General features: G+C 47.0%; 1 protein-coding gene across 4 annotated transcripts in view; it reads right to left on the reverse strand.

Annotated features, from left to right (window-relative positions):
* The window catches only part of ATP8A2 (ATPase phospholipid transporting 8A2), a 598,035-nt gene that overhangs the window by 503,763 nt on the left and 79,108 nt on the right, over positions 1–15,164 (reverse strand). For 3 of the 4 annotated variants that reach the window (XM_078445879.2, XM_078445975.2, XM_078445933.2), the window contains exon 2: positions 3,745–3,889. In XM_078445879.2, the coding sequence (XP_078302005.2) occupies positions 3,745–3,889 (145 nt within the window). Of the gene's footprint in view, positions 1–3,744; positions 3,890–4,547; positions 4,736–15,164 lie in introns of those variants that run through there. The other variant, XM_078445991.2, reaches the window with a different exon arrangement.

Genomic DNA, 15,164 nt, shown 5'->3' on the forward strand with positions numbered 1-15,164 from the left:
CCTCCGTACCCCCCAAAAAAGTTAAAACCCTTTCTCAAGAAGGATTAAGAAAAAAAATCCTTTTTCAACCCCCTTTTATGAAGATATTCCTTTGAACAGTTTTATCGACTTTTAGCAAACTTTCATGGCCAAGATAAAAAGCCTTAAAGAATTAAGGATTTTTATAAGACGACTCCAGCAACATTAACGTGCTAAAATAATGTGGCTCAACATTTTGTAAAATCCTTAAGCTTTAATGGCAAGAAGTTTAATAGCCAGTCCCTCAATGAACTAGAAGTCACATTACCAATTCCCCTAAATATAGACTTGAGGCAAAACAAATACTCAAAAGCCATTTTACAGAACAGCAAGGGCCACATTTTAATCTCTTAGACCCTATTCAGTGTTTTCTGAAATCTGCGTTCCCAATAGAAGCCATGAACTCAAACTGTATGATTTTTAATATTCGATGGGATTTATTTCAACTAATGCAATGATATTCTTATACAAGACTTTAAATAGAAGAGTTGGTACCTATCTATTTTATTCCTAACCAACCCCAGTGTATATTCCCATACTTAACTCCTCCTTCTACCCCCAAAAGTACAAATGAAACTGTACAACGGGTAGCCACTTGAAAAATCTGGTAAGATCAGCCTCAAAAGATAGTTTTGCATCTTGATTACGGAACAAGTAGTGAATCCACATTACCAAAGCTCTTAAAAATCTTCATCTTCCAGGGGCGCTTGGGTGGCTCAGTCGGTTAAGCGTCCGACTTCCACTCAGGTCATGATCTCACGGCTTGTGAGTTTGAGCCCTGCGTCAGGCTCCGTGCGGACAGCTCGAAGCCTGGAGCCTGCTCCGGATTCTGGGTCTCCTCCTCTCTCTGCCCCTCCCCCACTAGTGCTGTCTCTCAAAAGTAAATAAATGTAAAAAAAAAAAAAAATGTTTTAAATCCTCTTCCATATAATAGGAAGTTTAAACAAATATCAAGACCCTTAGTTTCCCAACTTTAAGCATGCTTAAATGGATACCAGAGCCCAAGAAATCAAGAAAAACTAAGCAAAAATACTACTTGAAAACATCCTAAGGTTTAAGAAGAAAATTCTTCAATTCGACATCCTTATATAGTATATATTTTTGGGCCTAACACATTCACTGCTTAAAGTGTGTAGCATACTGAAATATAGATCTCTTGAGCCTCGAAACCAAGCAAAGAAAAAAAATAGAACATATTTAAGTAATCTTTCCATCTTTTTAAAAGTAATTGAATGGAAACATATAGAAGGTATGAAGAAATGCAACTATATTGGCAGTGCAGGATTCCAAACGGTTTCAAGTATATTCTCAGAGTTGTGTAATCACCCCCAAACGAAACCCCATGTACATTAGCAGTCACTCCCGTTTCTCAACCTCTTCCCTCGTCCTAGGGATCACTAATCCAGGTCTCAATAGATTTGCCCCTCTAGACATCTCCTGTAAGTGGAATGAGGACTTCTGGGACAGGCTTCTTTCATTTAACATCATATTTAAGTCTCACCCCATATCGTAGCAGGTAATGTAGTTCATTCCTTTCCCCGGCCAATAGTATTCCCTTATACGGATAGACCACACCTTGTTTATTCATTCACCAGTTGACCGACATTTGGGTTGCACTTTGGAGCGGTTAGGATCACGCTGCTATAGTTTGTGCACATGTTTTTGTGTGCACAGTTTTTCATTGCCCTTGGGGAGACATACCTAGGAGGATTGGTGGGTCACATGGTAATTTTGCATTAACCCTTTGAGGAATTGCCAAACTGCTTTCCAAAGCAGCTGTACCACCGTTCATGCCCATCATCAATGTAGGGAGGGCTCCAATTTCGCCACGTCCTTACCAACACCCAATGCTTGTCGTCTTTTTGATTAGAGCGTGTGAGTTTGGGAAGCAGAAACTCACTGCGGTGGACGCTCTGCGTTTTAAACCGAGCCCGCTCATTCTTATCGGGACCTCAGCTATTCCTCTAGGCTACGTTTTTAAGTGAAGAGTATGTCCCAATGGTCATTTTTTGTTCCAATTTTTAAAAATTTTTATTTAAATCCAAGTTAGTTAACATATAGTGTCATAATGATTTCAGGAGTATTTAGTGATTCACCACTGACACTTAATACCCAGTGCTCACCCCAATAAGTGCCCTCCTTAATGCCCATCACCCATTTAGCCCATCCCCCCCCCCCACCCAACACACCCCCCCCCCCCAGCAACCCTCAACGTGTCCTCTGTATTTAAAAGTCTCTTATGGTTTGCCTCCTCTTTTAATTTTTTTTTAAGGTCTACTTATTTTTGAAAGGGACAGAGTGCGAGCAGGGGAGGGGCAGAGAGGGAGACACAGAATCCGAAGCAGGTTCCAGGCTCCGAGCTGTCAGCACAGGGCCCAATGCGGAGCTCAAACCCGTGAACCGTGAGATCATGACCTGAGCCAGAGTCGGACGCTCAACCGACTGAGCCACCCAGGTGCCCCTGCCTCCGTCTTTTTATCTTATTTTTCCTTCCCTTCCCCTATGTTCATCTGTTTTGTAAACCCAAAATAAAGCCTAACACTAATAAGCTAACACTAATAATCTAGCCCCAAACAACCTAACAGTCCCTTAATCAATGGAGGGGTCACCTCCATATAACATGCGCCATTATTCTACCACAAACTCTATCAAGCTACAGTCATGCCCAACGGCCAAACCTTTTTCAATAGGGATGTCCGGCTAAGCAGCCTGCGTAAGGGCTAGTGCTGCTGTCAAGTATTTAATTTTAAGCACGCAACGAAGTTTCACCAGAGCTTTTGAGAAACACTGGGTTGCAATTCAAGCTTGTCAATAATCTACGTGTAACCTGATCAGTTAACTTCTCTATACCTGTGCATGGTGTTCTGAGCCATTCACAGAACCACATCCTCCGAAGTCACTCGTATAAAGTTGTCTACGTCTGAAAGTTTAATGAAATGTAAAACACCTGCTAACACCCGTGCCTAAAGATCTAGCTTCGCACAGCTGAAAGAACTTCAGCTTTCATTGAGAAGGTGGGTGCTATTTGCAACTGTGCTAGTTAGACGCCATAGGAGCACAGGGACATTATTTAACATCTCAGTTTCTTAGTCTGAAGGTAACGTTCTTTAAGAGGTTCTGATGATTCCTTAACCAAGTCCAGTTTGCATCCGAGACGGTAGCCAGCAAAAAGCAGACACTTAAATGTTAGCAGAAAGATGGATGAAAGCTAACTCCGCACAAAGTTTCCCAGCATATAAGTACCTCGTAACCAATGTTGGGGACCACGTAGGGCTGAGTGCGAGTCCTTGTGTCCTGTGGGAGTCCTTTAGAAAGCACTTCCCTACATTATGGTCTGCAAATCGGTAAGGAGAGCTCTCATGTAGCTCGAAACAGGACTAGGAGGAATTCTTGGAAGGGAACCCAGGGACGAAAAGATAAGAGACCTCATTTTTGTCAGGGCCACAATAATAAAAACTTCCTCGGGGCTCACAGAGGGCCTGAGCACAGAACAGAGCCCAGGAAGAGAAAGGTAAAGGCTGTATTCACATGACCCCATTGGAAGCAGGTAGAGACTGTCAGGCTCCAGGGGGACGGGGGAGGGGAGTGGAAGGGGCTGGGGGAAGAGATGGGGGCGGAGGGTGGAGACCGCTGGCTAGGTGTGTGCAAAAGCCGCCAAGAGCAAGATGAACCCCATCCCAGCCGTGAATCAACTGTCCTTGTGTCTCTCGGCCGCCTCCCCCCTACCTGATCTGGTTGTCACGGAATTTGTTGAGATGCGGCTGGTTGAGGTAAATGGTGCGGGCTGGTGCATCCAGCTGGTCTCCAACAGACGTGGCCCGGGACATCTCATCCTCCGCCTTCTTGTAGCCCGAAGAAGGACGAACAGGTCCTGCAGAGACGGGGTGCGGGCAGAAAACAAAACACAAAGAAGTCACGCCAGGCAAGAGGCGGCGAGCACGGGGTGCGGGCTGGCGGGCGGGGACCGGCTGGGAAGGATGCTCTCTCTCTGGGCGCTGCCGGGCCCGCCTATGTACCTTGGCTCCCCCTGGAGACCTGCCGCCGCAGCTGCTCCCGGCTCCGCCCCGCCCCCCCCCCCGCGCCCCGCCCCCTCCCGCGCCCCGCCCCCTCCCCGGGCCCCCGGGCGCCGAGGAGGGAGCCTCTCCCGCGGCCGACTCCGCCCCGCCCCCTCCCGCCCCGCTGCAGCCGGAGGCCTGGCTGCCAGGGGCACCGCTGCCCGTTGCAGGGGCGGGGAGGGACCTCGGGGACAGCGGGGCCGGGGCCGGGGCCGGGGCCAGGGCCAGGGCCAGGGCCTCCCCCCACCCCCCCCCCACCGGTGAGCTCCCCCTGCGGGCCCAGGGAGCGCTGTCCGGAACTCGGTTTTCTCGGCTGCTCTGATTGACTTTAGGACAAAGATGCCAGCAAGGGGGCTGTGCTCTGCATTGGTCGCCGCGGAAATGGACGGCGAAAGCACACCTCCGTGCCCTACAAAGGAAATTCCCAACCCTCGGGGGTGATGGGCTCGGCTCCGCCCGTGATCCTGAACGCACCGGCTGCCCTTCCCCCTAGGTGTGCCTGGCAACCTGAGGGAGGTAGCTTTACCCATCCCGGTTCACGGAGGGCTGCGGGATCTTGCGTTTCATGGCGCCCGTTCGGTTTCTGTGGTTAAGGCACACGCAAGTGTATCCCCTTAAGAGCTGACTTCAGTCCTACAGTCAAGCCCCTCTGTGGGCCAACCGACCCCTCCCCCGCCCCCACGCCATAACCTCCACGTATGCAGGTGTCAGCATGGAGAACAATGACACGCCCATTACTGGACCGGCTACACCGGAACACACCCCCGTCGCCAACGGCCAAGTGTATCCCTTATCACCAGGGGCAACCCACCTCAAGAACCGACCCTCAGGGAGGGATGCCTGAAGTAAAGGATCACAGAAAAATAAGTGCCCTGCAGAGGAGGCCTCCTCTCCTTTTCCAAACCTGCATCTTCGCACCAACTGCCATGCTTTCCACCTATCAAAGAAATGAACGATGTATACTCTTTAAGAAACTGACATCTCATTGCAGCAAACACCTACTTCACAGCTGCAACGAACATTCATTGACAGAGAAAAATCTTGAACGAGAAAGTGTTGACATCTGTGGAAAGTGATTATAATCCTATTCATCGTGATCACATGAGGGAAACAACCGAAACATAAAATCGGTTGAGAGCGGGCGTATTATCCTGAGGAGTATTCACAGCTGGGTCCCCGGTCACAACGCTTTAGCTGCTCCCCATTTGGGGACCCCCATCTCCTCAGATGCTCTCGCTCCCTGCCTCCAGCCTCCACTCTCCAGGGTTCGTCTGGCCTCACAGGGGACTGCTCTGCCCTCTGCTTATTGACAAGGGGCAGCAGAGGGCAAAAGTTCCCACTTCAAGACTGACTGGCCTGAGAGCCCGGCCGGGGCTCCCACACTTCAGTCAGAGAACGCTGGGTTTTAAAGCACTTGCTGAATTAAGGCAGATAGGCTAGTTTCAAAACCATTCCCTTCATAAAAATACCGCTTTTTTTCTCTGCCCATTTACCCTGCTCTAGTCACCTCCAGCCTCGATCATCATTACCTGATATTTCTTTATGGTCCGTCTTCCCACGGCCAAGAGCAGAAGCTCCAGGACAACAGGGACATGTTTTGTTCAGTACAGTGATCTCTGCACCTAGAACAGTACCTGGCACATAACGGGCACTCACGTTTGCTAGTCGAATAAGTCATTTTCACTCAAGGCTTCTAAAGGGTCGCTTTGAATTCTCCAGGCAGAGATGCAATGATTCGCACAGAGGGCTCAAACGCCATATGCTTGTATGGGTCAGAACAGTCCATTGCTTAGACTGTATTCACTCAGTGGCTCTTGACCCTGGTGCACATGATCATCACCAAGGGAGCTCCCACAATTATATAGGCCCTGGGCCCCACCCCCACAGATTCCAACGTTTTTTACTCTGTTCTCGAGTGCCTTCAGGGATACCAGTGGGCAGCCACAGTTGAGAATCACTTGTTGGATGCTGCTGGGAACAAACAAACAAACAAAGGCCTAGCGCCCACTGTCAAAATGTTAACCAGTTTAAGGTACTAAGGTAGAACTATGGTTACCAGTACACTACGGTTCAGGACAAGTGACTAAGAGTGGGCTTGAAGGTGCTAAGGAGGGTCAGGGGTCAGCAGCCTCTTTGGGCGTGAGGGGAGCTGGTGAAAAAAAGAGTTGGAGGACAGATATACAAGCATTAAAGTGTGGGTAAGGTTTCTGTTAGGAAAGAGGACAAGGACAGTTGGGGGCAGGAACTAGAAAGAAGTTAGGCAAAGGCCCAAGTAGACCAGATGTATAAGCCAATGAAACCAAACAAACAAAAACGAGCACTGAGGGGTCCAAAGTGGGAAATAGAAAGGAAGCTGGGAGGGTGGGGGGGAAGGACTGGGGAGGAGTTAAATGCCAGGCAAAGAAATTTAAACTTCATCCTGAAGGTCATCTGAAGCCACAGCCGGTTTCTAAGCAGGGGAGAAGTGCAGCTGGTAGCGAGGTACAAGTAAAAGCAGAAAGAGGAGAGGATCTGTAGATAAGGAGATCAGGTAGGAAATTAATTCCACAGTCTAGAAGCAAGAGGTTAAAAAGCAAAACTTCAATGGAGAATGGGCAAAAAAAAAAACAAAAACCGCACAGACAGGAGAACGATCTCAAAAGGAAACCCTGTAAGACTTTTTTGGGATTGAATGTGTGGGCCAGGAAAAAAAAGAAAAAAGAACACTGGGTAATTCGAATTTGAAGAAGAGAAGATGGGGACAAAAAAAACACTAGTGATAGGAATGAGAATGGAAGCCATTTTCCCCAAACAAGAAGTTAAGTGTTGGATAACGAATATTGGGGTGCAAACAAATTACACGATTAGAGACAGAATTACATGAAATAATGTCTCCCAAGCATCTACCATGCATGCGGCCAGTTCACCTTTCTACGCTACGTCAGGGCCGGCCTGGAATTTTATTCTGGATAGCAATCATTATAGTGGCCCCCCACCTTCCCCGGGACGCCAATAACTTTCTTCTACCTCAGTGGCCTCATCCTAACCAAGTCCTGCTTTGGAGAAAAACATTAATCTCTTCCAAATACCACACATCTGTCGAAAATATATCGCCTAAAGAAAACACTACACCATATATAGCGAAGCACAGCATGACTAAGGTTTCAAATTCAGACTCCCAAGATGAATCCTGAGTTAATGCATTTTGAAAATACCACCGTGCAAAATTAGAGTATATGCTTACAACTCCCCCATATAAACAAGCACAGTGTCAGCAGACAGTGGGAGTTCAATAAATATCTGTTGAGAAAGAAACCAAGGTAAAAAGAAGAAGGGGAAATGAGAGTGGGAAAAGGGACAAGCACTAAGCTTGCCTACTACACAACAAGAAACGCCGACAAGACAGCTGACGGCCAAGGGCATGAGGACAGGGACTTTGTCTTGCTCGTGGTTCTAGCCCTGTCATCCTGAATAATGCCTAGCACACAGTAGCCAGTCTGTAAATATAGATAAAGGGCTAATGTAGCAGGTCCCTTTTGAGGATGCCTACCCAGCTGCTGAACCACAGACTCCCTTGTGTGGTCACTGAACCTTTCCCTTCCCATATGCAGGCCAGGGAGCCCCGGACAGGTCTATGAAAGGGTCGATGCATGCATCACAGCTTTTTTTTTTAATGTTTGTTTGTTTGTCTGTTTGTTTATTGAGAGAGGGGGAGAGAGAACAAGCTGGGGAGGGGCAGAGAGAGAGGGAGAGAGAAAATTCCCAAGCAGGCTCTGTGCCATCAGCCCCAATGACATGGGGCTCGAACTCATGAACTGTGAGGTCATGACCTGGGCTGAAACCATGAGTCAGACGCTTAACCAACTGAGCCACCCAGGCATCCCCTCGCATCACAGCTTTTCGCACCAGGGATAGTGACTTCACCCAAGTTTGACCATTAGAGGAGTCTTCTGGAAACTTTGACAGGTTTCTGCATGTGGCTGCTCTATTAACATACACACTCTGGGTCTCTGGATGGCCATCTTCTACCCATGGAGTAGGCAGCGAAATAGAGGGTTTCTTTTGAAATAAAGATGAAACCATTTCAGGGAGAGCAACAGAAACTGTCCCAACAGCTTTCTGGATTCTGGGTAATTTCCTTCCCAGATCTTAGCTATACTGGGGTCTCTGGGTTCCTTGACCCACTCCTGAATAACCAGAAGTGCTAATCAGTACCGTGAGGGAGCACAGAGAACCTATTTGTTTCCTTTAAGACGGATATGCAAGTAAAGTTAAAGAGGAGGGAGAAATACCTATTTACATATAGATCACCCTGGGGCGGGGGCAAGGCTTTAGATGCCCCTGGCACAAGTGCCAGTAGATGCCACAACCCACACCCAGAGAAGTCGCATTTGACAGAGGAATGTTTTTGTGGCAACACTTGGGTTGGTTGGTTTGGATAAAGCCCAGAAATAGCTGGAAGGTGATTGGCTAAATAAAGAAGCCCCTCCTTCCTTCAGAGTTTCTGCCAGGATAGGAGAAAGAATTTTAAGAGGATAGGCACAGAGGACGGGTGAAGAATAGGGAAGGGGCAGAGGAAAGCAGCCTAGTTCTGCCACACATGGCACGGATCCCTACGACTCTCCCACGGACCCCAGCCACCCCGTGGCTCCAGCTTGCCTGTTAATCTCTTCCCACTCACTTTCTTCGTGTCCTTATAGTATTTTCATGTCGCTGAATGGCCCAAATGTCTCATTTAACTCACACGATATATCTGTGGCAACAAGGATGTGAAGTCACCAGCTAGGAAGCAGGGACAACGCTGGACCTCCCACTGGCAGGTGAGCAGACAGAAGTGAGGACAATGCCTCATGTCTCCCCATTACATAAATTAATTCCACGGAGATGGTTCTGGAAAGAGGAGGAAAAACCTTAACGGGTTTCTGAAATCTGTTCCTTATCTAATTAATCATACATTATTTTATGACTGTTGATTAATATACATTTTAGTGTGAACTAAATAGGCCCAGGGAGTTAAGAACCTCAAAGAGTTCAACATGAAGTGGAGTTAATAGAAGGCAAATTTTTACTAAGCATTTTATTGCCTTAAGCAACATAGAAGTAAAATCCTTCACTCTGAACTGCAGTATTTTTCTCTAACTCAGAACTCCAGAAGATGCTGGTGACTTATCTAGTCCACTTCCCTCGCAAAGAAGTTTCACAACCTCACAGCAGAAATTCTTGGGAAAGAAACACTCTAGTCTTCCTAAGTCAGAAACCTATTAAAGGGGCAAGCCTCTTTCTAGAACCTCTGTCACTAGTTCTGTGGGAAGTCAGACCCTGGACATTGTTGTGGAATAAAGAGTTTGGCTGGTCTCTGTCTGGGCTTCCTGGGGGAGCTTCTAACCCCTTGGAACTACCCCAGGGGCAGGAGTGTCTTTGCTATTCACGGTGGGGCCCCAGGACCATAACCCAATTTTATGCTAATGAGGTGACCCTGGTGGGCCCCTAGGCCATTTTAGAATGCGGGTTGACCAGAAAAACCAACCATGTGATTAGAAGGTTGGGGTCTGACCTCCCAACTCCAGGGAATAAGGGGAACCGGAGACTGAATTCAATCATGTGGCCAATGGTCCAATTAATTATGCCTATGTAACGAAAGCCCAATAAACACTACGGACACCAAAGCTCCGATGACATGTCCTAAGGAGCTTCACATGTGGGACCCTCCCAGACCTCACCCTAGTGTCTCTCTCCATTTGGCTGGTCCTGATTTGCACCCTTTATGATAAAAACTGTAATCCTAAATATAGTGCTTTTCTGAGTTCTCAGTTATTCTAGCATATATTGAAACTGAAGGGGTAATGGAAACCCTTGAGTTTGTAGCCATTTGGTCAGAAGTACAAGTGGTCTAGGCATCCCTGAGCTTGCAGCTCCTGTCTGAAGCGAGGGCAGTCTTCTGGAAAACTTGTGCCCTGAACCTGCGAAGTCTGAGCTCACTGTGGGTACTTGGTATTACAACCGAACTGTAGACATTACTTGGTGAACTCTAGAACGACAGAACCAAAAGGGAGACGTTACGAACAATCACAGAAGTATATCAGGTCAAACGCAAGATAGGATTAGAGAAGCCAGGTCTGCAGAAACTTGAATCCAATGCTCCTTCCATTAGAACAGGCTGCCTTTACGGGCCTCAGCAAGTCGGGACACCATCTAGCTTTGGTCTCTTCAACCGCAAAACAGAAATCGATGGTAGAAATCAAACGTTGGCAAACTTTCTGTGAAGGGTCAGACAGTAAACATTATAGACTTTGGGCTACATACGCCTCTCTTTTTTAAACACAAAACTCTTAAAAATGTAAAAACCGTTCCTCACTCACAGGTCAGATTTGGCCCACCGGACACAGTCTGCTGACTCTTCATACACACGAAGTTCTTTCCACTTACCAACCTGATTACATCACAACTCCCACCTCAAGGAAACATTAAATATCTTCCACGGCAACAAAACAGGACACATAAGGAGCAAACAGGATCTTCAGCCTTTTGTTACTGGAATTAAGTGGATTGGGTCTTTTCTCCTAATTTTGTATGCACTTAAAAAGTATGTAAAAGATGGTTCTCTTTGCCTCCAGAGAAGTTTCCAGGAAAACAGTACTATCATCAGAGAGCTTTGTAACCAGAGGCACGTGTGTGTGCGTGCGTATGTGTGGGTGCGTGCACACACACACCCCTCCCCTGCCCCAAAGGTTTCAAGTTCAACTCTGGCCTTTACACTCCATATTTACAAAGATGTTTCATAATCCTTCAGAACACAATGACGCAAAGCAGTCCAGCAGCCGGGGAAGCCCTCGAGCCATTACTGCTCCTCATCAAACACACATAATGAAAATGCGGTACAAATGCGAAATGCGATGGTCCTAGCCACGGCGGACACGTTTTGGAGGCCTTTTCTAGACCCCGCTTTGCGCAAACCACAGCTCTCCGAGTATAGCATCTGTGATCCGTTTCTGTCCAGGAATTTAAAAGAAACACAAAGAGAAAGGGACACTTTTTACTGCCAATACTTATCGGCTTCTCTTTTCTCTTTGTCAGGGACAGAGAAGGGAAGACACTGGCCCCGGCCTCTTGAGGATTTAAAATACTGTTGAATGTTGAATTTATCCAAGCGGGAATTGGGCCCTTCCTAGACCTAAGGCATTTTGCCAGGCATAGGAGTGCACAGTTGAAGGCCCAGGCTCACGCTTCAGCAGAAGCAACAGAAACGGAGACCGAGATACAGGGGACAGATACAGGGGACCGAGATACAGGAGACCAGAAAACAAAGATGACTGCCAGTCTTGCCAAGGCCAAAGACCAGGGTGACTTTGTTGAGGAAGCATAGGAACCAGGCTTACAAAAATGAGTAGGATAGTATGATTTGGCTGTGTGGAAAAAGCAGAGTGTTCCAGGAATAATGGCGTGCGAGCAAAGACACGTGCCAGCGATACGTTATATACAACCTACTTGGCTCCGGCACCCGGGGGTGAAATGGAGCCACAGTAATTTGAGGCTTTGTTTCCACCTAGGACAACATTGCAAAGCAGGCTTCTGGTTCCTCGAAACGCATTTCACACCTTAGATCATTTAGTAATTCACAAATGATGAACGTTAATGTAAGTGAAGGCAGATGTGCTTTTAAGGAAATCTCTTCAATATACAAAAGCGAAAACGACCAAAAAGAAAGGCTAGGTTTCGCAACAGTCAATTCAGAGGATTTTTCTATATGACGGGCCGGATTGGCCGAGGCTTAAAATTACAAGCCCAGGGACTTCTGTTGCAACTCCCTGTTGCTAGGGGATGGACACTCATCACTCCTGGGGCCAGGAAACCGGGTGCAAATTAAGGGCACCAACCTTAAAAAGCTCACTACTGTTTCACTATATGCATGAAGGCAGGCTTTGAACAGTTAATCCTAGGAGAGGTGCAGTTTTCTTTGAAGTTGTACGTTGCCTGTCCTAAGCATTCGGAAGACACAAAACACCTTGGCCAAAGGTGTTCGGATTCACGGAGTGTCATCTCAGAACCAGCCCGCCTGTCCCGCATCATCAGTCATCTCTCTGCAGCCCCGGAAGGGCCCAGCAGCTTCTAAACCTGCTCCCAGACCACATGAAAAGTACCGGTGGGCGATTCAGGAAAGGGAAACTTTTTCTTACCTCTCAGTTATATGTCACACATCTCCCCTCTTTGGGGAAACTTTCCCCAGAGAGAGAAAAATTAAGATGTTTCTTTTCAGATGGATTTCTTCCCTTCCCAAGCCCCCCACCATCACCACCACCCCCCCTTCCACCTCCTAAAGATCAAAAGGACAGGCAAGCTTTTCAGTGTACGTCCCTGACCTCATTCTTTCTGGATTCCAAACAACCCTTTGCAAACCCAACTCTTCTTCAACGTAGAAAATGCTGACAGCCAAGCCCTCCCAGGTCTGTTGTAAACCCTTTAACGGAGAGGACAATTAATCCGCAAAATCTCATTAACAAGAGGCTGGCTTGTCCGTCCCTGCTATTTTTGAAAAGCATAAGGGGAAGACACCTTGATATTTCTCGCGGTGGATCTTCTAAACCTTCCCCAGGGAGGCAGAGGCACTGAGTGCATAGAAGTCACATCTCAAGTACAAGAGAAAGGCACATTCAAGAGAAAGGCAACTATCGTGCTGTTTCACATGTAAATCCACCCACCCTGTGTGCCTCTCACCGCGGGTCATGTGACGCTAACGCTCTTTACTTCTATCAACAATCTTAATGTAGCCTTCGACATTACAGGCAGTCAGATTTGAAAGGGTCCACCAGGAGGCCAATTTCACTCCCGACTCCACGGATACAACACATTCTTTCCCAGTTGGGATGGCTTCCCCTGATTTTCTTGTTGACGTGCCATTCTGTGTATCCCGTTTCTTCTCAGACACAGAAGTGAGAAAGTTCCAAATATGGGAAAATCTTTATAAAGGAGGAGCAAGGCCAAAGAGACGCAGACGGGATCCGTGAAATCCCGGCATCTTCCACCGACTCGTGTCGCCAACTCAATTAGCTGTCTTTGCCGTGTCACTGACAGGTCATGCACAGTGACGGTAAGAAGCACAATCTTTCGTTGAGCCTGGTCTACGCACTCTGTATGGGTTAACCCATAGAATTCTCAAACCACTCATGACAAGCATGTTCATTTTGGAGATAAAGAAAACAGGGGGTGATTCACCAACTAGCTTTGTATCTGTAAGTTGAATTTTACTCGTTATGAGTCATTTATATGACCTACATTATAAATAATTTGAGGGTGGGGCTTCAAGGAGTTTCCAAAAATAGACAAATATTTGTTGATGGTCTTGTATCCTTATTAGGTTTTGGTTGATTTCTTTTTCTTTAACTGAAAGTATAGCCCCAGAGTCTATACATTAAAAACACAACTCCCCCCAAATGCCAGGCTCACAGGCAACATGGTGGTGGTGGTGGTGATTACAGGACTGGGTGCTTAACCCAGGAAAACAAAGTCCCTAGACAGTCAAGTGCCCTGAAGGCAGGAACATACAGAAGAAATCAGTAAGTCAAGCAGCCAAGCAAAACGATGGAGGCAGATGGAAGTCATTCATTCATCCGAAGTTCAGAACATTCGATGTGCACAACGTCAAAATCAAAAACTCTCTCCCTGCCTTCAGAGAACTTGCAATGTGGTGAGGAAACCAATCTGTGCAGAGTACTACAGCACAGGATGTGAAAGGTCTTCCTCCACCTGCATTTTCTTCCTCTTAGCGTGTTTGCCTCCCAACAACTCTCTTCTGAGAAGTCTTCGCTCACCACACATCCCCAGGTTGGGTTGGAGGTCACCCCTCTACTTACAGGACCCTCGGACATGGCCAGGCAGGGAATTCTTCCAGGGAATGTTTTTCTCAGTATTACACAACCTCCAACAACCATACCCAACTGTCCCGTCTGTGCATTTTCCAGGTCATAATTACCCTGTGTGTCTTTCTGGTTGAAAAGATCTCTAATTGGAAAAGTATAGACTATGCCTTATTGATCTTACTCTTCCTCAGCATCTGTGGGAGCAGGAAAAGAGACCTTGAATGCTATGGGTGTGTAGTGTCTAAGAGAAACTAGTATTTCCAGCTGTAGTAGTAAGGGGGTCGTACTGGAGAGATTTCAGAGGTCTCTCACTACAAAGCCAGCAACTGAGCTCTACGTAAAGAGCTCCAAAGGGTAAATATGGAGAAGGACATCCAGAGTAAGACAAAGCCATGGGCAAACATGCGCTGTGAGCCACTTGATTCACGCAGCTTTCTAGGATGCCCTCTTAGGACTGTATTCTACTCCCCTCCGCACCCAGATACACAAGAACGACAAAAGCTCCTAACTTTTGCTTCCCTACACAACACTGCCTCTGAAAACCAGAGCAAAGAGTAGGGAATGGAAGGACCATTTTGACAGACGAGGTGTAAGAAGCTAGATGACCTAGAAGTGAAAACATGTACGTAATTACACAGACGTAGAGTCAGAAATGGTGTAATGGAGCTACAGATCAGGGAAGGTGTTCACACAGGGAAGGGTCTCTAGTTTTAAGAGAGCCTTGGGCACCAGAAGGACAGCGGCTAATTTTAGAAGCAGATCAAAGGAATTAATGAACAAAGCCTGGCAGTTGACTGGATGACAGGGAGGGGAAAGACCAGAGGCCGGTCATTTTCTGATGATCTTCCTTTACCTATGGATTTCTGATCACTTAAGCAATTAGTTTCCCCTTGAATGAAAGGACTTTCACAGTGGACCATGAAACTGTAAAGCGAATACAATGAAATACCCTGTCTAGGTAGTAGGATATCCTTATGACCAATAATTCTTTGAAGATGAGGGAACTGAGAGGCCCAAATGATAGAAGCATTGCCTACCACTCTTAGACAAGAGTTCAGTCCACTGAAGACACTACTTAAATGGACTGAATGTTACAAAAGCCTGCCAGAATTGTCCCAAGTTCTCAGTGACGTCTGACATACAATCCTGGACCATAACTAAGTTTCTGTAGCACTCTCTACTCTTCAAATCCTTTGTCAATGCACTAGCAGCAAGGGTGGTCACAACCAGAGAATCCTGTGCCCTTTCCAGACCTTCC

Source organism: Panthera onca, chromosome A1, assembly GCF_046562875.1.
Source record: "Panthera onca isolate mPanOnc1 chromosome A1, mPanOnc1 haplotype 2, whole genome shotgun sequence".
NCBI lineage: Eukaryota > Metazoa > Chordata > Mammalia > Carnivora > Felidae > Panthera > Panthera onca.